The sequence below is a fragment of the Balearica regulorum genome, chromosome 5 (genome assembly GCF_011004875.1).
Source record: "Balearica regulorum gibbericeps isolate bBalReg1 chromosome 5, bBalReg1.pri, whole genome shotgun sequence".
Taxonomy (NCBI): Eukaryota; Metazoa; Chordata; class Aves; order Gruiformes; family Gruidae; genus Balearica; species Balearica regulorum.
The window spans coordinates 17,540,896-17,561,745 of NC_046188.1; the positions used below are offsets into that span (position 1 = coordinate 17,540,896).

General features: G+C 39.1%; 1 protein-coding gene across 5 annotated transcripts in view; it reads right to left on the reverse strand.

The window, feature by feature from the left end:
- The window catches only part of UNC79 (unc-79 subunit of NALCN channel complex), a 112,655-nt gene that overhangs the window by 68,632 nt on the left and 23,173 nt on the right, over nucleotides 1-20,850 (reverse strand). For 4 of the 5 annotated variants that reach the window (XM_075753644.1, XM_075753645.1, XM_075753643.1 and 1 more), the window contains exons 9-26: nucleotides 20,619-20,707; nucleotides 19,371-19,411; nucleotides 18,077-18,105; nucleotides 16,792-17,021; nucleotides 16,292-16,463; nucleotides 13,918-14,148; nucleotides 11,821-12,011; nucleotides 10,802-10,925; nucleotides 9,431-9,571; nucleotides 8,111-8,329; nucleotides 7,303-7,530; nucleotides 5,757-5,898; nucleotides 5,266-5,345; nucleotides 5,037-5,185; nucleotides 4,270-4,427; nucleotides 3,749-3,930; nucleotides 2,262-2,463; nucleotides 450-629 (exon numbers count right to left, since the gene is read on the reverse strand). In XM_075753644.1, coding sequence (XP_075609759.1) covers nucleotides 450-629; nucleotides 2,262-2,463; nucleotides 3,749-3,930; nucleotides 4,270-4,427; nucleotides 5,037-5,185; nucleotides 5,266-5,345; nucleotides 5,757-5,898; nucleotides 7,303-7,530; nucleotides 8,111-8,329; nucleotides 9,431-9,571; nucleotides 10,802-10,925; nucleotides 11,821-12,011; nucleotides 13,918-14,148; nucleotides 16,292-16,463; nucleotides 16,792-17,021; nucleotides 18,077-18,105; nucleotides 19,371-19,411; nucleotides 20,619-20,707 — 2,788 coding nt within the window. Of the gene's footprint in view, nucleotides 1-449; nucleotides 630-2,261; nucleotides 2,464-3,748; nucleotides 3,931-4,269; nucleotides 4,428-5,036; nucleotides 5,186-5,265; nucleotides 5,346-5,756; nucleotides 5,899-7,302; nucleotides 7,531-8,110; nucleotides 8,330-9,430; nucleotides 9,572-10,801; nucleotides 10,926-11,820; nucleotides 12,012-13,917; nucleotides 14,149-16,291; nucleotides 16,464-16,791; nucleotides 17,022-18,076; nucleotides 18,106-19,370; nucleotides 19,412-20,618; nucleotides 20,711-20,850 lie in introns of those variants that run through there. The other variant, XM_075753646.1, reaches the window with a different exon arrangement.

Genomic DNA, 20,850 nt, shown 5'->3' on the forward strand with positions numbered 1-20,850 from the left:
ACAATGGAGTTCTGAAGATATCCAAAAGCTCATCTGAGACATTAACAGTTGCTTTTAAGATGTCTAGCATATGCTGCAAACATTGATCAATAACTACAACTAATAAATAAATCAGTAACAGAGGAATTTTTCTCTAAACACTGTATCTATTTTAGACAAAACTAGTGTGTATTAGCCACAAATAAAAATTAAGATCTATCCACAAACTAGTCTTAGAGCATTTTGTTCTGGCATTTTAAACAAACACAGCATAGACACAATGTTTGTCTATGTTCTTTGTCAAACTCACTAACTTGTCATTATCTGAATAATGCCCAAATCAGTCAGAAACCTAAATTTGCTATCCCAATTGGATAAATATTGACAATTCTGATGTGTACCCAGCAATAGGATACAATCCTAAGGGAGAAGATACAGGCGTGTCACAAAAATATAAATAGATACTCAACGAATTTTGGTGGTTAAGGTTTCTGGAAGGGAGAGCGCTCTCTTTGACTCCACTGGTCCCTTCACACTGTCCCTCAGGGAACGCACACTCTTCTGACGATTACGTGCGAAACGAGCCCTCTTGATCTTCCACATTGCTGCATCACTGAGGTTGGCGACATTTGTCCGGACAGCAGTGATAGCTTTGCAAATGCAATTGACCAAGTTAGGATTCATTCCACAGCATGGTGAGGCCCTAATGCTGCCAAGTGCCAAACGCAACTGGGCTCCAGGTCCCACTCAAGTCAAGAAAGCTCATGTGGGCTCAAGGGGTCCATCTGCAAGGTACTTATTTGCATGCTCTCGTTCTGAAATCCATAAAACCCCAAATGGCATAACTGTGTTTTTAAAATTATGCTGTTACTTCTTTAGAGATTGGACAAAAACAGGTTCTTGAAACCAAAACCTGAATTTCAGGCTAAGGGAATATGAAGTGCCCTCTACTTAAAATGGCTGAAATCTCATGAGTATGGATCATGTTTAGTGCACTCATACCCAAATGTGGCCTCTAGTTCTGCCTCTCTGACCTCCTGTGCTGCCTACACCTATCATCCTGGATTTGAACAGCGCCTCCAAAAGTCTGTGAGTGTGATTACAGATTTACAGTGGTGTTACTAGCAGTATCACTGCATATCTTAATGGGGTCACCGATACTTTTCTATACACGTCTATAGTGCATTCAAACCCTTTCAGTTTAATTATCCGAGCAACTGAAGCCGGTGAGCCCATCCTTTGCACCACTTATGTCTTGAAAAGGCAAAGAGAAATGTTAAAAAGAAACTTGAAAAGTATCTTTTGCATATTTTAAATTTTAAATCACTCCCAAATATTCATATTTAAAGATACGACCCTACATGTGCAGCCAGAGGTGCTAGAAACTAGTGCTGAGATTCCCTCCTCAGGCCACAGCAGCAGTTTCCAGCTTTGGGTCAAGCTACTCACACATGGAGAAGAAAATACATTTGCAGTTCCATCCATCTCCTGTATGGATGCAGCAGCAGCACTTGGGCCTTTTTTAGGCACTGGGCTCCATGCAAGTGTAGGAGGAGGCTTTAGGCTGCTGAGGGAGCACACGCTGTCCAAACAGCTGCCCCCAGCTCCTCCAAGCAAATCAGATGGAAATAGATCTGCCTCATGGGCCACCATTTGGGTAAGGAAGTTTTCAATTACTCAGCACGTTAAACAATGATGCCCAAATTATTTTTTAATACCCCCCAGTGAATGGAAGGACACATGGTGTTTCATCAAGAAAGCAAGTATGAACACGACAAACATTTACAAACATTTGTCACTGCAGGAATAGTTAACTGAGCACTGGCACTAAGAGTTCGTGTACCTCTTGTGCTGTGCCCCACACATTTGGTTTTTAAGGGTCATACAGCTCCAAGGGCTGTCTTTGTACAGACCACTACAGAACAGGGTCAGGCATGACCTTGGGAATAGCAATGTTGATAGCATAAGAACATCTACAAAAGAACAAGGGTGTTAGTGCAGGTTGCAGCTGATCACAGAACCAGACTGCATTTCAACCAAGGCTGCAAACCTCACCCTCGTGAGAGTAAAACACAGCGCCCAAAGGTGTGACAGATTATAGCCTAATCTGTATTAGGGCAGTCAAAAAATGATCACTTTGAATTATTCTCTTTTGTCCTGAAAAATTACTTAATTTCAGAGAATTTATACAGGTGAAACCTACATCTCTCTCAGACCCTTGCAGGCAGCTGAAATTCCAGAAGCTGATAAAAGGTGATCAGATTGATTTGGACTCTGCTTACTTGTTGGAAAAGGGAATTCTTTGTTGCAGTCCAGGTGAAGCTGTGCTTCCAGAGACAGGGTCTCAAAGCGATTCACAAAGAACTCCCAGCTCAAAGCCGGAATATCCGCTTTTAGAAAATGAAGTAGCAAAAGCTTACTAAGAATTGTGGGCCTGTCTTTGACAACTGTGTCAAACTGGAAATCAAGGCAGAGGCAGAGACCCTATAGAGGGGAAAAAAAAACACAAAATACAGAACCGAGATGTGAAAACTTCAGGCATTTTTTAAAACAACGTGAGGTCAAAGCTCACAACTTCTCCTGTACAGGATAAAGGTTTAGCTCCTTTTTCCTACCAAGGCCTTTACATCAGAACTAACGCTACTGATATCAATGGAAAAGTAAGGTAAGTCAGGAGATAAATGAACATCACATTTAGAATGTAAATTTCCTAAGATTTTGAGGAATATAAAGGTATAGGCAAAGTTCTGTCCTACTGCACATTTGGTACACAGTATCAAAGTGTTCTCTTCACATACCCCTGCCTGAGAAAAAACTTAGATTTAGGCAGCTGAATCAAGCCCTTAGTTACAAAAAGGATGAATCACCAAGCCCAAACAGAAGAAGAAAGATTACATAGTAAAAGGTATCAGAAGCACTTTGCCTCAAAATGCTTCTGTATTTTATTTGCACTAGAATTTTGGGTGTATTGTCAAGACTTATGTTTGAGAAGAAAACCCACACATTAAATATGAAAGTGCAGTATACTGGTAACAGTCTCAGTGAACTCAGTGAATTCAGGTTCTCTGGAAACTATTTTGAAAAGGCACTATATGGAATAAAACTAGCAGGTATTAACAGCCTTTTATAGGTAGTAACACTTTTCAAAAATACGTATTCATTCTGTTCTCCAGAGAACTAGAACTGAATTGTGTACTATGAAGTTTGGGGTTTTTTTAATCTTGCTTGTATATGTAGGCTTCAATCCACTTTAATATCTGCTTAGTTTTAATCATGAGAATTCTGATTGGCCAGGTCTCTCACATGCTTAAAATTACATGCCTAAGTAAATCTTGAAAAGATCAAGACTATGTTTGGTTCTGCTTGAATATATTTTCTCACTGTCAGCTCAGCAGGGTGTCGTAAGACTTACTTACAAATTATTTTTTTTTAATTGAAAGATGTTAAATTTAAAATAATAAAAAACATTTACAGCTTTCTACAATAGCAGTTCAAATGCAATAGTAATCCTTTGCAGTCATCAAAGTTTTTATGGTTGGACTCGATGATCTTAAAGGTCTTTTCCAACCTAAATGATTCTATGATTCTAAGTTGGGGCTAGGGCAGTATCATTTCCATTGGCTATTTTGTGCATATGTCAATTACCAAGACCTGTAAGGCTTGCCTAAAGAGGTTATTAGCAGTGACCACGATGCCTGAACTGCTTTGAACTTTGGGTGAAAACCCAGATTCCTGTCTGAATGTATTTTTTCCCATATAATGAACCTACCTGTAAAGCTGGCCTCTTTATGGTGTCAAGTAATAGCCCAGCTCTTGTAGCTACTGCTGGGTTGACATCTTCCACAGCAGTCAGGAAACAGCAGAATGCATGAGCCAAAGAGTACTTCAGTAGGTGGTTTTTTGTCACAGAGTGAATATCCAAAAATCTGCACAACACAGCCACCTTCTCCACTGTAGCAGCCATGCCCCAGAGAAAGAAAATATGCATATTAATTTAGGCAATGGCTTCTTTATGTCCTGATTAATATACCTCTCCTAGAAATATGCACATCTGAGAAAGTAACAGCAAAAAATAGCTGGCAAGTGTTGCAATTTTGATTTTGAGCATCCAAAATGTCTCATGTTCTCCTCTATTTTACTGCATTGTTGTGCCATAGTTTTGCACCAGACTATCTCCAAAACTCCTCAAAGCAGCAAAAAGACAATAATCTATTATAGGTCTCCTCAGTTACAGCTCTACCTCTTCAGTGAGGCAATAAAGAGCATACAGTGTATGTTTCTCAGGCCTACCTGCTTCAAATCTCATCTTCCAGTCTTTGCTGTTGAAATTGCTGTTTATGATTGTCCAGAAAATGTCAGCTCCGTGGGGAAGCGAAAGTGCATGAAGAAGAAGTGGGACTGCCAGGGAAGAAAGCTGAGAGAACTCAGACTTCACAACTCCCCATAAGCTGGAAAGACCAAAAAGAGCAAGCCTGCTTATAAAAACACTCCCTTGACATCATTTCTTCTAAATGTCTGCACTGTGTTGTTGGTGGGAATGCACTTTTCATTAAAATCTCTATGAGCCATGCTGGGCATTTACATGAATACAACAGAGAGATTTCAATCCAATTCACTCTGATTCTAAATGAAAAAAAATTTCCTTTACTTCTTAAAAATAAGGTGCAATACTGTCGTTCTCTCAGCTTTAATGCTACAGCCCTATAAACTGTGTGCCTGCCTCTACATCATCCTTTATTTTATTTTGTAGAGTCAAAGAAGATACCTCAGTCTCAGACATTGCTATTATTCAGTATGAGAAACTCTGAGTCACTGCAAAAGAAGTGGTGCATGACAGAGTAGCCATGATGGACAATGCAGGGTACCTTGGTTTCATTTGCAACTTCTTAATTAGCCGTGCAATGTGCCCTTATACAGTTATTTAACCTTTACACACTTCCCTACCACTCATTGTTAATTTTCCATACAAAACCTGCAAATTCTTTGAAGCCAACAATAAATACATGTAGTTGGAGAGCCAACAAAGTAGGAAGACAAAACATGTGATAAAAACCTACCTTGCAATCAGCATGTGATCTTGAATATAGGCAAGAAATTGTGGATGGTCCTTTCTTGCTATATACAGGCATTCTCCATGAAGACACAGGATCTTCAGACAGTTCAGCATGTTAAAAAGAATGTCTGGTTCTTCAAACCTTGACATTTCCTGTATAAGCAGATGTACTACTCTCAACACAGTGACACCACTTAACCAAAATTCAAACTAAACAAACAAGTCAATGTTACCTGTAATATAGTGTATATGAGCTTCAAGGTAACTGGAAGTTGCTGGTAACAAAATTTTCTTTCTGTGTCATTCTTTATTGCTGTTAAAAATGTAAGTTACATAAAAAGTTGTTAAAGTTCTCTCATCTGTGGATTCAAAATGAAACTAAAAAAATGTCAAAGCGATGAGAGATAAATTAATTCTAGCCACAATAACCATGCAGTCAGTCAAGTTACAACAGCATGGAAATTGGCATGTAATGGTTTTGCTACTTTATATGTTCAAAAAGCCAAGACTTCTTCTAGCACTTTTTTGAGAGACAGTCACACTTGCTATCAACATAAATACAACCGTCCTCTTTAATCGATATGTTGAAAGAATTAAATGCATGGGAAAAAAGTGACTGTGCATTGGACTTGAAAGACTGCTTCAGAACCTTGTATTCTACCTGAGTAGAAGCATTTAATTTAAAGCCTTACTGAAATACTCAACCTTCTCACCCTCCACCTACCAGCATTTTCTGTGGTCTCTGTGTGATTTCCTGGGTTTTCTCCATGTTTTGGTGCCACTTTGTCTTCCTCTTCTCCTTCAGTTCCTATAATAAACTCAGGTCTAGTATACAGAAGACTATCCTCGAGGTTATCTGTGGGCTCCTTTAAGAATATAATAAGTTAAATTCGTTTCTTGCTGTTATCTAAATACATGAGGCGATATCCTGCTGTTTAAGTTACATTCAGTGTGATAAGCTGAACTCAAATCAGGCAGACACTGTCTAGTTCCATGGACACTGGTGCATTCAAATCACCTGCATATCTAAAATGCTGCATCAGCAAATGCATACCGACAAGAAGACTATGTTTCAAACATGGATTTAAGTGACACCACTTAACAGAAACCGTATATCTGAGCTGAGGTGGATCTAATCACAGGGCCGTGGTTTTGCCAAACTTGTCATCCTTGCCTCAGAGGGGTAACAGAGAAGAGCAGGGTGTGTTTCCTACATTACTGTAGAGTTACAGGCTTAGAGGCAGGATCTACGTCAATCACTTTTACATTGAAAAAGGGATCACTTCTGCCTGTGGCCAGGATCTCAGGATTACAGGTTGCCACTGTGGTCCTTATATTAAAAATTGCAAGGTGGATCCTAGAAACGGTACTGAGCCCCAGCATTCAAAAGACTTTACCACTTGCTACTTTTCAGTTGAGGTGAGAATCTGAACTGAAAGGGTATGAGATGATTTTTCTAGCACAAGTTACTGAATACCACATGCAGAATACCTACTATTAGCATACACATCCAAAAGGAATTCTGAAACTTTTACACATCAAAAGGCATCACTATGCCCACCACTGAAAAAAAAATTACTAATAAACATCCTGTCACTACCATGCCACAGCAAGTAAGCATGCAGAATAAGGTGAACGATGCTGTCTTCTCAACTATCAGATGGAACAGTTACATATAATAGACAAACAGCGTAAAATAAATTCATCACACTACAGGTGGTGCTTCAATTCTTCTGCAAAACTACAGAGGACTTTAATCATGACTAGTGATCAGAGAGTACATATCTGTGTCTGATAAAGTTGGATACTCAACCTGAAGTATATTCTGCTTTTTAACACTGCTCAGCATTTTCAAAAATCAAGCACCAACTAAGGCTTGTTCACTTGACAACTGATTTCACTCAAAATCATCAAATCATTTCAAAATATCCACTCTTAGCTTTTAAAAGAAGATGAAAAGCACTGAGTATTAACATTTCACATTTTATTAAGACACAGTATCATAGGAGTGTCCTTCCAAAGTGAAACAGTACTTCTGTGTTGATGGGGGAACAGTTCATGCTTGATGAATATTGTCATCTTCCCCAGGTTCTTTGAGTCAATTCAAAGTTAGGAAATTTTACAATTCAATGGCATTTTGCTTTAACCTTGCAAATCGTTCCATGCCAAAGCTCAGCGTAGCTTTGCTCCCTTGTGCACAATTAACGAGAACAATGAAGAAAAGGAGTTTCAGCACACCAATAATATAGGCCCTTTACTGCTCTACTTACCACAAGCCTGATTTCTTCTTTTGGAGCAAGCTGTTCCAGCAGCTCAAAACCCAGCTGGTAACACAGAATGCTGGACTGACACAGACCACATTCAACTGCTTTTTCGTCTTTCTGACAGGTGTGAGAACCACCCCAGGGTGCCTGGAACACATTGTTTATGATGGATATGATATCTTTTGAAATGCTGTTCTCTAAGCCCAAAGTGACACCATCATCCTGGAGTTCCATCTGAAAGAGAGTGAAAAGAGTAGGGATTTATTATTTATTTAAAAACCAGAGCACCATTTCTGCTAGTGTTATATTCCAGTACTGGGAAGAGTTTGAGATAAACTGGCATTCACAATTTTGAATTGCCACTGGTGTTGAGGTCCAAGCTCAAACAGCTAGAGTAAAAAATTTCAAGCACAGGACCCATGAATTTTACCTGGAGACACTTATCCAAAACACCTGGCCTCGGATTCACAATGTACAAATTTAGCTATCCAAAAATTATGCATGTAACCTAAGCCTATCAACAAGCCTCTGCTTCCAGTCTGCAGAAATAAACATATCTCCAAGGAGAAGTTCCTTTCACTTACATGAGCTACCTAACATGAATGTGGAGGTATCTAACTTCTCTTCATTGAGTATGAACCTATAAATCCTATATGAATAAAGGCAGATGACGGCTGTAGAGGGATTTAAATTTCTTATACTTCATGCCAGTCACTTAGCAGAAAGGGACTCAATACAGGATTAAAGGAGAGCCAAAAGTAACTACAGAACTTCTGTGTCCTCTCAATGTGGGTGTTTGCTCTTCTGCAAGTACCTGCTTCAAGATGAGATCAAACATCAGAATGAAGCAATTAAGATTCATTTCATCATCTTCACAGTCAAAATCAATTGTCTTTCCACTGGGGTGTCCAAAGTTCTTGAAAGGGCTATGAAAAGGACTACGTATTGGACTCCGAAATGGACTCTGGAAGGGGCTTGGGAAAGGACTCAGCATGTGCTGAACTCTGCGCCCAGGGTCAGAAGCAACGCTTACCTGAAGACATAAAGAATCAACATGTCCAAATGACTGTTACACATTTAAGCAATCTTATTCTATACAAAAGCAATCTTATTCTATACAAAACTGCAGAAAATAGCAAGAACTTTGACAGCCTTACTATTGCCTTCTGTAGCTTTTTTGCAAAATCTACACATGTCTCTGAATGCCATTAAATGATAAAATATGATAGAAGTACAGGAATCATATTCTGGACATATGTATACATTCTCTCAGGTTAAGTGGCTGACATCCATTACCTTATTCCTACCAAGGAGGAATTTTAACATCATAAACCAAACAGAGAATTGGTGCAGGCAGTAAAGTGGCCATCAGGTTACGATGATCTGCTCCATGATCCAGGGACACAAACCTCAATAGTAGGAGGCTATCTCAAGACAGCAGTGTAACTAAGGCTATACCAAGGATACAGGTAGCTGCAAATGAACTAGATACAACAGTAACAAGATGTGCATGTCTAAATTATGTCCACACCACAGTAGCCCACCTAAAACACCCTGATAACCTGTAAGCATTGCAGGGAGATACACAGTTAGGTGGCACATGAGGTCTATTTTTAGGCCAGCTATGGTCTGAAAGACCAGACAGTAAGTTTGTCCATTTTTTCTGCTTAGAAGTGGTCAAGGGCTAGGTATTGGAATAGTCTCTGCGGAGCTGCATCAGAAGACAGGCAGACCACAGGTAAGAATTAATCAACTGCCTAGATGCTGTAGTTCCTTAAATCTAAAGAGCTGACCTTTCAAGTACTCTTCTTCCTGCTGTCCTTGAAGCACTTCATCCAAGACTACTGGGATGTTAGTCACATCAGTTCAAGTATGTGTAGTGCCTACAGATTTGTATGTTTCCTTCCAGACCATAAGCCTTTGACAGACAACTTTACACTGACTGTGTGATAGAGTGGTATTAACTGAGGAAGTCATGCCAATTTTCTTCCATTTTCAAAATTTATAGTGTTTCCAATCAAATGCTACCATACTGAAAGATGGCATTTTAATTCTTCACATGCATTCTATTAGGGAAACTGTTCCAAGCCCAAAAAAAAAAAAAAAAAAAAAAAGCAGGATAAAAACCAGTTACCCTTCGAGCTGCAAGATTTCCCGCCAGTTCACTGACTCTCGATTTTCTTTGATTTGCTAACTCTTTTACAGAATTAACTCCATCAGAAAACATGCTGATTAGTAACTGAAGAGGCACAACAATGTCTAGTTCAGATAACACCTGAGGAAAGACAATAAATAAAGAAGCTTGAGTTTCAAGTTTGATAAAGAACACCAGCCACTTTATAAGCACCTTTATCATACGATGCTTAGTTCAGCATGTTCCATGCATTTAATTTTGGGTTTCAATGAGGTGAGCTGTGAGCTTAGATTTCTGTTAGAACCAGGTAAAAGAAAACTGGTCAAAGAAAAAAAAAAGGGTATTTATTTGTTGGTATCTGCTCAGCATGCCCTGAGATCAGTTTTATGCACAAACACACAGGGATGTGAGGTTGTTCCACAAAAGTATTTCTGTAAACCAAAAGTATTACCAATACATGGATGAATTAGTATTTACTACATTTTTTATTACTTAAAATTGAATTCTTGTATTTATTCTAAAAATCCAGTCAGAATGGTTGCCTACAGGTGTCAACATAGTGACAGGATGGTTTTCTGCAAATCACCAAGGGAATATTTATCATCTATTTTATCAGCAACAGTCAGATAAGTATAAGCTCATTTGTACTTGCCATTAACTGTTATTTGTTCAAGAAAAATCTTAAAAAAAAAAATCATACTGTACTTGAAAACTCTGCATACATGAAAATTGCTACAGTCATCAGGTAAATTGGTCTGTGCAGAGGCTTAACCAAAATAACACACAGCAGAAAAGAAGCGATAATGAAGAATACAGGTATTATTCTGAGGTGCCCTGGAAAATTTTATACCCTTTTGAATTCACTGCCCCCAGCTGACATGATTGTCCCTGTAGCTTTTGAATATGAACATTGGGTGAATGCCAGCTTTGTGGGCAAATATAGCACAAAAGGGCCAGAGCAGCAGAAAGTTTGATGGGTACAGAGCTAGTCTAATCCAGATCTTCATATACAGGAACAACTACAGCTGCTTCTGGAGTCTGGAATTAATTTTGGAAGCTACAGACCAAATTCTGCAGAGACTAAAAACTACTGCTGGCAAAAAGTCAGACAGCTGAATGGCCCTAAAGACACAACTGACATTCAAAGGTAAAAGGAATTTCCAGACTTCCATTATATTGCCCATGATGGGCTAGTAACATAAAGCTTCCCGGGATCTCTCTACCAACCAAACTTACATTGGGGCTAAGTAAAAGGCAGAAAGGTTCTACGATCCATGGAAAAGTGGTTTCTTTCCCCCCCCACTTTTTTTTGTTTTTCTTTTCCAAAATCATAAGTTGCTTCAGCATGACTTGTCAAGAGAGGACACTTACATGCAGCCAAAGCAATGCTTGCTCTTGCACAGAGGATGGATACCCTGTGAATCGACAGCTAATGAAGCCAAACATCTCCTCCATGGAGAAAGGGAGAGGGCAAAGTTCAATGTCAAACATTTTGCTGAAAAGTAGAAAAAAAAAATAGCATCACTGACTTACCATGGCATACACTGTGTGAGATATAACAGAAAACTGGTAGGAAGGCAATCTCACGACCAGCACTGACAATGCTTCTTGCATCTTACTTGCACCCCCACCCTGCACAGGAGTTGAGCTAGGTTGCTGATACCACCTGTCCTGACTGCACAAGGTCATCTCTGAATTTGGTGATGCACTTTAAGAAATTACATCACATCTCATATCATGCCCAGTTTCATTTGATAGCAATATCTTTTTCAACACCCAATGTAAAAATTGGAAAATTTCCCATCTCACCACTCCTCCTCTATTCCATGTTTACACTAAAAGTTTACATCAATACCTACAAATACAAGCTCACAGTCAGTTTCAGAGCCTCTTCATCAGTTAAAAGGCAATGTGAAGTTTTATTGCCAAAGGCATACACCAGACATGAAATTATGACTAGACAGCCTTATTCTGCTGTTTTCTTTGCTCAGTAGAGGAAAATATTAGCTAAGTCAATACAAATCATCAGTCTTTCAGTGCCAGCTCTACTAATCCCCACCATTTCTCATCAAAAGCTGGCCAGGAACAGAAAGATGCTTCTTCCACCAAGCTGCAGGAAGCCACTGAAAATGTGCCTTGCTCACAGCAAAGAAACATCCATGTAGTTGGCTCTTGACACAGATTCAAGGATACCAGGAGTGATAAAATGAAACTTTCCCAAAGCTTAGGTGTTTTAGTCTAAATATAAGTCATAAAAAATTCAGAAGCAGTCACTCACTACTGTGTATTGCACAGAGGCATTTTTATTTGTTGCCACCACCTTATTGTGCTAAAACCCTCAACAATCAACACAGGCAATCATAGAATGGTTCCTACATATGTCTACATACCTCAACACCTCCCGGAACTCTTTCAGTTGATTATCAGGCACTTCCGTCCTTATAGCTTCCAACCACTCTGGCATGATACATTCCCACACTGGCTGGTTTATCACATTGTATGGAATCAAGCAAAGGATTCGATTCAGCCCTTCTTTTAATTGGGTCACAGCACTACACGATTTGTCCCAGTATCCACCAACCTGTGGGTATTTCCAGGAATCATACTGATGAACAATACTTCTAGTCCCTGTAACTTGCTCAGCACCATAAATTCACTCAGTGTGCTGCAGCCAAGAAATTGTGAGGGGTTATCATCAGCACCTTGCATCCTGAATTTAGAATTCAGCCATGGGGATTGCATTGGTTTTTTCCTCTCTCATTTGACCCACCAAAGCACTGTCCAAGATTCAGATGAAGTTTGCTCACTTCCAGGCCATGACGCAGAGTAACCTCTCATTGTTTACAGTTCTCAACAAGGAACAGATTTGTTTGGTCAAACTTGCATCTTCAATTATTTCCTCTGGGCAACTTGTTAGACTGCTGCCTTTATTTTGAAAAACTTGGTCTGTTCCAGGTGTTCTTTTGTGATTGTTTGTTTTGGGGTTTTTTTGAGGGAAGGTTCTAAGTGATAGAAGCCAAAAAATATACTTCTAAGTAAATAAGTAACTGGCTTACAGAGATTAATTATTCTAACTGACCTCAGCTCACATCTGCTGTTCCTGACTAATGGCTCTAGAGATGCCTGCTGTTTTGGCAGCAACTACTGGTAATCTCAGCCAACAAACTATTTTTTCTCCATTCATAACAGCTAATTTCATGGCTGTTTGTCTTCATGTTCCAGTGAACCCTTGCAAATCTGGCAAATCATCAGTCTAGTCTTACGTATTGCAGTGGGGGGTAATAAAACTCAAAAAAAGGGGCTGGATCCAAGACAAGAAAAAGATCCATAACAGATTACAGCATGAGTTTCAGTCCTTCCTTTCCCTTTCAGCATCAAAGCCCGGATCTCTTTTCTTCAGTTCTAACATTTAATTCATCCATCCACCTCTCAAACTTCCTCAGCTGTCCTCCAATCCTTGCACAGCCAGGTGTATCTTCAGAGTGATGGGTCAGAGTAAGACACACATGTGCTGGTCCGCACACATATAGCAAATCCCACATATTAGGTCATGAACAATCCAGGGATGCACACTTCATCCCTGATGATGTGATACATGACATCAAGTCTTTATGGCCCTTCCTAGTCTAGCCACTTAATTTTAGGAAACAAAACCAACATGGCCCCTGGTCAATTTAAATAAGAGAGTCACAAAATGAAAATCTTCTTACAAAAGCACATGTGATAAATGAGGGAAAAAGTCTTAAACCCCTCACAAATATAAAGTTCCTATTTTCATGCTGATGTTTCCTTTTCTATAGAGGAATATTCACATCCCTTGTTGCCTATCATCTTCACTATCCAGGTTAAAAGTGGTAAGTTCTGCTTCATAATTATCAGACAGAAAGGCTCTTTCTGGAAGCGATTCCAGCAAGTCTTACTTAGGCACCCTGAAAAACCTTCCCGGTAAGTCTCTTTCTCTCCATCCACAATAAGGCGAACCATGGCAGACTAGTGTCTTAAACGAGTCACTTTAATTTGTTATCTGGAGCTACAGGGCATCAGTATGCCCGGAGTTCCTTTTTGAGTTACAAGTCTGATTTCATGAACTTTAATTCACAGCTGCAGAGATGAAGTATGCAAAGAAGAGAGAAACATTAGTAAAGCAAACTAGTAAAGGATAGGCTTCTATCTAGGAGCAGACAAATGATACCTTTTGCAAAAGGCAAGCTTGCGTGCTTCGGCAGCATAATGGAAATGTGCAGCTATCAACAATGTACAGTATCTTTCAATACCTGTAATATTCTTCCAACCTATCTTCATATTACTGTAAATAATCGCTGCTCTCTAACACAGTAAAACTAGAAGTGCTATGAACAGGAAAAATTCCTGAACTCCAACCACTGAGATTTCTTTGGCCTTGATAGAACTGGGGGGAAAATGGTCTTTATACTGAAGACTTTAATCTCTGTGGCAAATAAAGAAACCTTCAGATAAATTATTCTTACCCTGGCAAACTCCATTGGTTTAGGAAGGAGGCACATGACCATGACATCAAATCGGACATCACAAACAGTCTTCAACCACTTAGTAACAAACTGGGGTTTAAGCTTTTCAACCAGGCTACCAACTTCATCATCCATCATGTAAGCTGTAGAGTGAAACCACTGGAATACCATGCTAACCAGCCTTGCTAAACTCTCTGTGGGTGTATTCTCACTGGGAGTGCAAAGGCTCACCTGGAAGACAGAAACACAAATCAAGTTTCATTTCTAGAATTTAAGGTGGCAAATTGTTTGTCTACTATATTTTACATATTCTCAGAGATCTGAGGATGCAAACTACATAAAACTGATCAGCTCATTTGTCTTCTAAGTAGAGTTTGGCACAGGACAATTAACAAAACATTTCCAAATGAGAAAATAACAGTAAGAGGGGGAAAAACCCAAGCACTGAATTTTTTTTCTTAGTTTCAACACTGAAAATATCAGTACAGAATGCTTTGATAAACTGAAACCTTTTGGTTTGAACTTTAAAATGACTTTTCGTTTCAAAAGGTAATGTAATGCCTGGTAAAATATATGATACACATACACACATATATATAAAATGTACAAAAAAAAAAAAGACAAACCAAATGAAGAGTTTCAAGAAGTCTGAAAGATATTTACTTAACATAATAAGTGATCTTTGCTTTGCAAAAAGATTCCAATTTTGGGATGGGAATATGAATTTTCAGTCCTCAAAAATTCTCACATAATAATTAATATTCTTCTCCCCCTCTCCAAATTCTCTCTAAAACGATGTCTGCACTGTAAAACTGTCCCAAATCTGAGACCAAGTCTGTATCCCAGTTCACAGACCAGGCACACTGCTAAGCCCTTAATTACCTGCTATTTGAGCTCTTGGTATCTTTTGGGGACAGGAGACAAAGTTTCAAGTCGGGTTGCTGCACTGAATCCAAAGAATGGAAATTAACAGGTGACAGGAGATTTAGGAAGCTCCTTTAACCATCTACCAGCTGTTTGTTGCCACTTCCTAGTGAAAGCTGTACTCCCAGCACTTGGCAACCTGAAGTCAGTGACTGCTCCCTTGCAGCAAGAGAACAAAGGAGAAACATCCAGGTCATTTCTGGGGAAACAGCTGACAGCAATGCTTCCCAGAGAAGATCAGAACCCATCTTACAAGTGCTTTGCCTCCATGTTTTCTCTTGGGACAAGGCAGCAAACAACATCCTTGCCAATTCAAAGTACAGTCTTTGTTGTTCTACTTCATTGCAAGTTGAAGTTAAAAGGTGTTTGCTTCGTGGTGCTTGTCTCAGTTGAGTGTTAACTCAAGGCAGTATCAGCCTGCAGCCTTTTTAATAGGAACTCTTGAGCTCTGTCCAGTTTCTGGATGAAAGGTACCATTTTATGAAAGAAAACCGCAACCCACTATTTCTCACAATCTGTGCTGTCACCTCTGCCAATACTACAGAGAGATCAAGAGATTTTATAAGAATAGAATGAAGTCAGTGAGCTCCCGCTCCCTACCACAGAAAGATAGACTCTGAATGTCAAGGATGAGGCATATGCAGTGTAACAAAACCTGTTCTGTTCTCGCTTCAATTCTGGAAACATAGGCCTTCAGTCTTTACAAAACATCATTTGAAACAGAACAGATGAATATGGCACAATAAAAAAATATTAAAAAATAATAAAAAGCTTTAAGTCTAAAACAACGTTAAACAACAAAACTCACAAGATATCAGCAGAATATGAAGTTTACTCATTTAGTCGCTTGACACAGCAGAGCAGCTTTGTTGGCATCCTGGGATTCTACACCTGCCACCCCACTGTCCCTCTCTCTTTTTAAATGACGGATGAGAGGTCCTGCTATTCCCCACTTGTCACTGGAGTACAATGACTGGGACTGACCCAACTAGACCAATCTGAGGGCAGAAAGGAGAAGCAGCCCACTAAGACTCCTCCAGCCTATTCAGAGGCAAAAGAGAAAGCTGAACTTCCAGAGAGCAATGCTGAAAGATGGAAGGTGACAGACAGATCTTTAGAGGATTGCCTTTTAAGGTTAAAATAATGGCACTCAGCAGGGGGAACTTGTGAGCAGAAGATGACGGCACATAGAAAGTCAATAAAAAACCTGAGAGGGTGAATAATTCTGCTGTATATTCTATAGAGGACTCAGGAGGCAGCAAGCAGCTCCACCCAAACTAGTTCTGAAATCTCCAAGTCTGACAGCTTCACGGAAATCCTTCTTTTTGCTTTACAAATCAGAAAAGTATCCAACTAAAGCCAAGAAGTGGAGAAAAAGAGATAAAACTGAGGCTTCAGAAAGAAAAGGAGAGGAAAATGAGAGGAGTGAGAGAAGAAAGCAAGAATTTACCAAGAACCAGATTCCAAACTGACTCAGGAGGCGTTGGTCATGCTTGTCATCATCTTTATTATCAAAGTCTGTGTTGTCCAGGGAGTGGTGGGAAGAGGAAAGGCCCATCTGTCTTCTGCGGTTGAGTTCATACTCCCTCTGCTCAGCATGAAACTCTGCTTCCTTCAGCAAGCTATAAAACAAGCTTGTGGTCAGTGAATGCAACTTTCCTGCACTGGATACAGGTATCCGATCAAAAAACCTAGTTGTTAAGGCACCTGATTCATCATTTTCCTGAGAACAGTAATAAAATAACATCAAATTCTAGGATTCATGCTGACTTCTTCCATGAGGACAACACTCTCGGCTGATCGGTATTCCACTAACGCAGCAGGAGTTCAGCGCCCCTGCTCTGAACTTATCCTGGTGAAACTAAAATGAACTTGCACAAGACTTGCAGGCAATACTTACATGAAAGCCTGCTCCTACTTGACATGATGCTTCATAAGCTGCCATATTACCTGATCACAGCTTCCACAGTACACACAAGTTCCTCTGCCCCACACTCCCGGGTATTGATAGGGGGTGGTGAGGTCTGATAAAGATGGGTTTCTGCGGCTGCCCCAACTTCACTGCTGTGATGATTTGAATGGCATCTTTTGCAATAGCGCACTGGCCTGTTGCCATGGCGGCCACAGCAGCCCGCTGAGAAGCATGTGACGACAGCTCTTCTGACATGCGAACTACAATTCTGGAAAATAAACAAGATTTTATCAGGCCACAAGTATCATGAAGTGGAATTGAGAACAGGGATGAGAGTCAGCACTGGCGAACTGGCTTAAAAGTATTGTTCATTTCCAAAATGACTATATATAAGCACAACTGTGCACAAACTCCTGATGCCAAGTGTCACTGAACTTCCAGAAAGATGATCTCAGACCTAAATGCTGGGCCTGGACTTAAATGTCACGGTTGCCCTTCTTTTGGAGCAAACCAAACCAACATTTAAGTCATCAACCTCAACTTTCTGGCTTGGAGCAATCTCTAAAATTTACAGTAGTTCTCTTAACCCGTTTATACTTCAGAATGTCTTTTTTAAGTTACGTGTAGCAACAGGCAGATTCTTAGGAGTGTAATCAATGGTGCCACATCAGTTTATGCTATGTAAGGATATGCCTTATTATAGGTAACCATCCAAGCCTCTGAAATATGCACTACCTTTACTTTTGCCACCTGGTAATCCAGCCCAACATAAAAGCTTTCTTTACCACATAAGATCTAGAATACGTTACACAATATATTCCTCATTACTAAAATGTTATTAAAACACACTAGCTGCTATGTATTGCAAGCAGATTCTTTTTGTCAGCAATCTTTTTAGAGCTAAGCGCTGAAGACTTTCAGTCCATATATTTTTAAAAATATACGGTTTACAGTAGGATTTTTGTCCAATTTAGGATTTACCCAAGACTTCAAGGAGATGAGAAGATATAAGCAGATTTAAGATTCATCTTTTACTCTATCCTCTTCATAAGCAGAGTTATAGAATAAAAATTGAGCTCAACTGTATAATTGAATTGCTTTACTAATTGCCACTTCAACAAAAACCTGTAACTCACAACAAACATCAGCAGTTTTAACAAAAAGAAACCTTGCTGCTGAATCATTCCCATCCACCAACAAATGCATTCATGGATAAATTGTGAAAATCTGGAATGGTACAAAAAAGAACACACCACATAGTAATGGAATGCCACTACACACAACATCAAATCATGCCCCATCACACAAATGACTGAATCTTACCTTCTTCTGACATATAGCAGAAATTTCAGCTGTAAGGGGAAGGTATACAAAACATCAACACAGATTGACGATCCTTCTGTTTTACTGTGGCAGCCATGGGAAAATGGACCTGCTGCAAGGAAGACTCTGAGGCTAAACTTGTGTTTCCAGATATTATTGAAACCTCTAAGCCTGTTGGACTGTGTGAGGTAGGACACTGTATACTTAGGCCTCCTGGCTATTTCTACACTGAAATGAAAGAACAGCCTTGGTGCATTAAATGTGCTGTGCTCTGCATCCCATCCACCTTCTGCCTATGCTTCAGACTTGTAAAAGTACACCTGTAGGCACACTACTGTAGCATGCTGCAGCAGACATGGCTCAGATGTGCCTACACTGCCTGTGAAAGCTTGCAGGATGAGAGATTAGTGAATATGGATGAACAATGTAGAAGCAGCCACTATGACTGTGACCCATAACTCCATAGCGAAATGTTTGCAGATTCAACCTGTAATCAGTATCTTTTCAGTCTGTTGCCCTGGCAACATCTGATTCAGTAAGCATAGGTGGCTGAGTAAAAAGAAGTACTTAAGTAAATACAACATTCTTAATCTGGATTAGATTTCAATTAAAAGGAGACGGGGAAAAAAAACTCCTAACACTGCCTAAGAATTGTCAGTTTGCAGAACAAAGAGGGAGGGAGTGTCTTTGTTCTGTCCTTGAAAGGGTTACTTTAGAGAATATGTGACTGTCCTTGTAAACCCAGGAAATTCTGGTTAGTCTGTCAACAAGCTTTGTCTGTATTCTGTTAGATAAAAGAGTATCAGGCTCTCTCATTGGCCAAAGGGCAATGATTGGATCAATGACTGGATCACTGAAAAATATTTTATGTCCTTTTCTGATACCCTTTATAGCCTTCTGTTGACAGAATAGATTTTCAGAAGCTTTAAGAGCTTTTGAATCACACTCAGGTTACCAGAAGAACTAGCTCCTTTTTTTTGCACATTGGTGTGGGACACAAATACTTTTAAAAAACTTGGCCTCAACTGTGGATGCTTCAAGATTTGAAAATCTGTTCAATTGTCTCTGTTTCCTCACAGATAAAAATGGTTGCATACTATTTCAGATAGAGGATTAGTCAATTTTCATAGTACTTTAAGGACATTAAGCAGTATTATGTAAGCTACTTTAAAATTCTGAAATATTCCTTTAGAATAGAATGCAGCATTTCAAGTAATACAGCAGCAGAAATATCAGTAAGCATAGGGTTGTACTATTATGATTAGTTTGTACCTACCCTTAAAATACCTCTTACCTTGTGGTAGAAGAACATCAATCAACCATTCACTGTGATCCCTATAAAAATTGTATATCTAATTAGCTTTCCATTTTTTATTTATATATGCATTTATTTTTGCACAGAGGAAATTTATCTAAATTAATGTGGTAGGACTGACATTATTTTGAAGCTGTTTTTTTACAAATGTAGTTTTATACATTGCAGGCTGCTTTACATTACCTCTCTTCGTTGTGCCTGTCTTACTGCAAATTACTACTTTGCTGATGTTGGTCCACCATGTTCAAGGCTTTCAAAAAATTACTTTTAAGACATAAATTTATCAAATTAAAGCAGTGTGTGCTCTGAAAGTCTGATAGCTAAGAAGTGATAGTGAAGAATAACAAACACAGAAAAAAAAAATGTACTAGTGCTGTTTTCTCTGAGTCTCTTTAAAAGCTATGCTTCTACCAAATTGAATTACTTTTTCCTGCAGCTTTAAATCAATGATGACTTAAAAATCTAAGGTGAGAAGTAATTATTTTTCCTACAGTTGGTGTGATATAAAGGTGTCTTAAGCTGGGGACAAAAAAACCCCATGTAGGTTCTAAACTACCTATAACCTTGTCCATTTGAACTAGTGATTGGAACTCCCCATAAGTATTAGTAGATCTTGTAAAGTAATGCAAACAAAATTAGCAATTTTAAAAAAATAAAAATAAACTTTTTAAAAAAAAAAGAAGAAAAAAAAGAAAGGAAAAAAAAAAGAAAAGAAAAGAGTAAGTGAGGTTAATTCATCTCAGGCTTTATTCCTTCCAGGTACTGGACAAGCTTGGACCAACTGCAATTCTTTACTCTGCTGCTTCACAATATACCCTAGAGAATAATCTGAAATACACATTACAGAAAAGTAATGAAGTCTCTGTGACAGAGATTTCATTGTAATGTCCTGCTTTTAATGACTACTAACAGATGAGGAGAAAAAACGTTTCATAAGCAAAAGCTTGTACATTAATAAGGTTCCCCCACCGTAGTCACTGCATCCCACAATATCTATTCATTCAGAGATCTTAACTTTAAAACTTACTATTTGCTAGATGCAAATGCCTACTGTGGGGTAAATTTCTGTAATCCTTATTCATACTGAGTGGCCGTGTGCTCCAATATTTCAGTAGGGTTATCTATATACATTATATGCTAAACATACTGAAATAAAGCATAACTCCAGATTTCTGAACTCTGGAGTATGACTATATCTGATCATTTTCCAGCTCTTAGTTTACCTACCCTGCAATTCTCTGACTGCATTCTTCACAAAGATATAGGGGAGGTGGCTTATCGCCCAAAGCCACAGACAAGGATGGGTCAATGCACATCTGAAACACAGAGAAGGAAAAGAATTAAAACATCTGTTCACTGAAGTTCACTGAGAATGTTCAACACATTATTGCTAGGACATACAATATAACACAGCTTTAATATCTGTTGAGAGCATTTAGTATTCTGAAAGATGGTACTC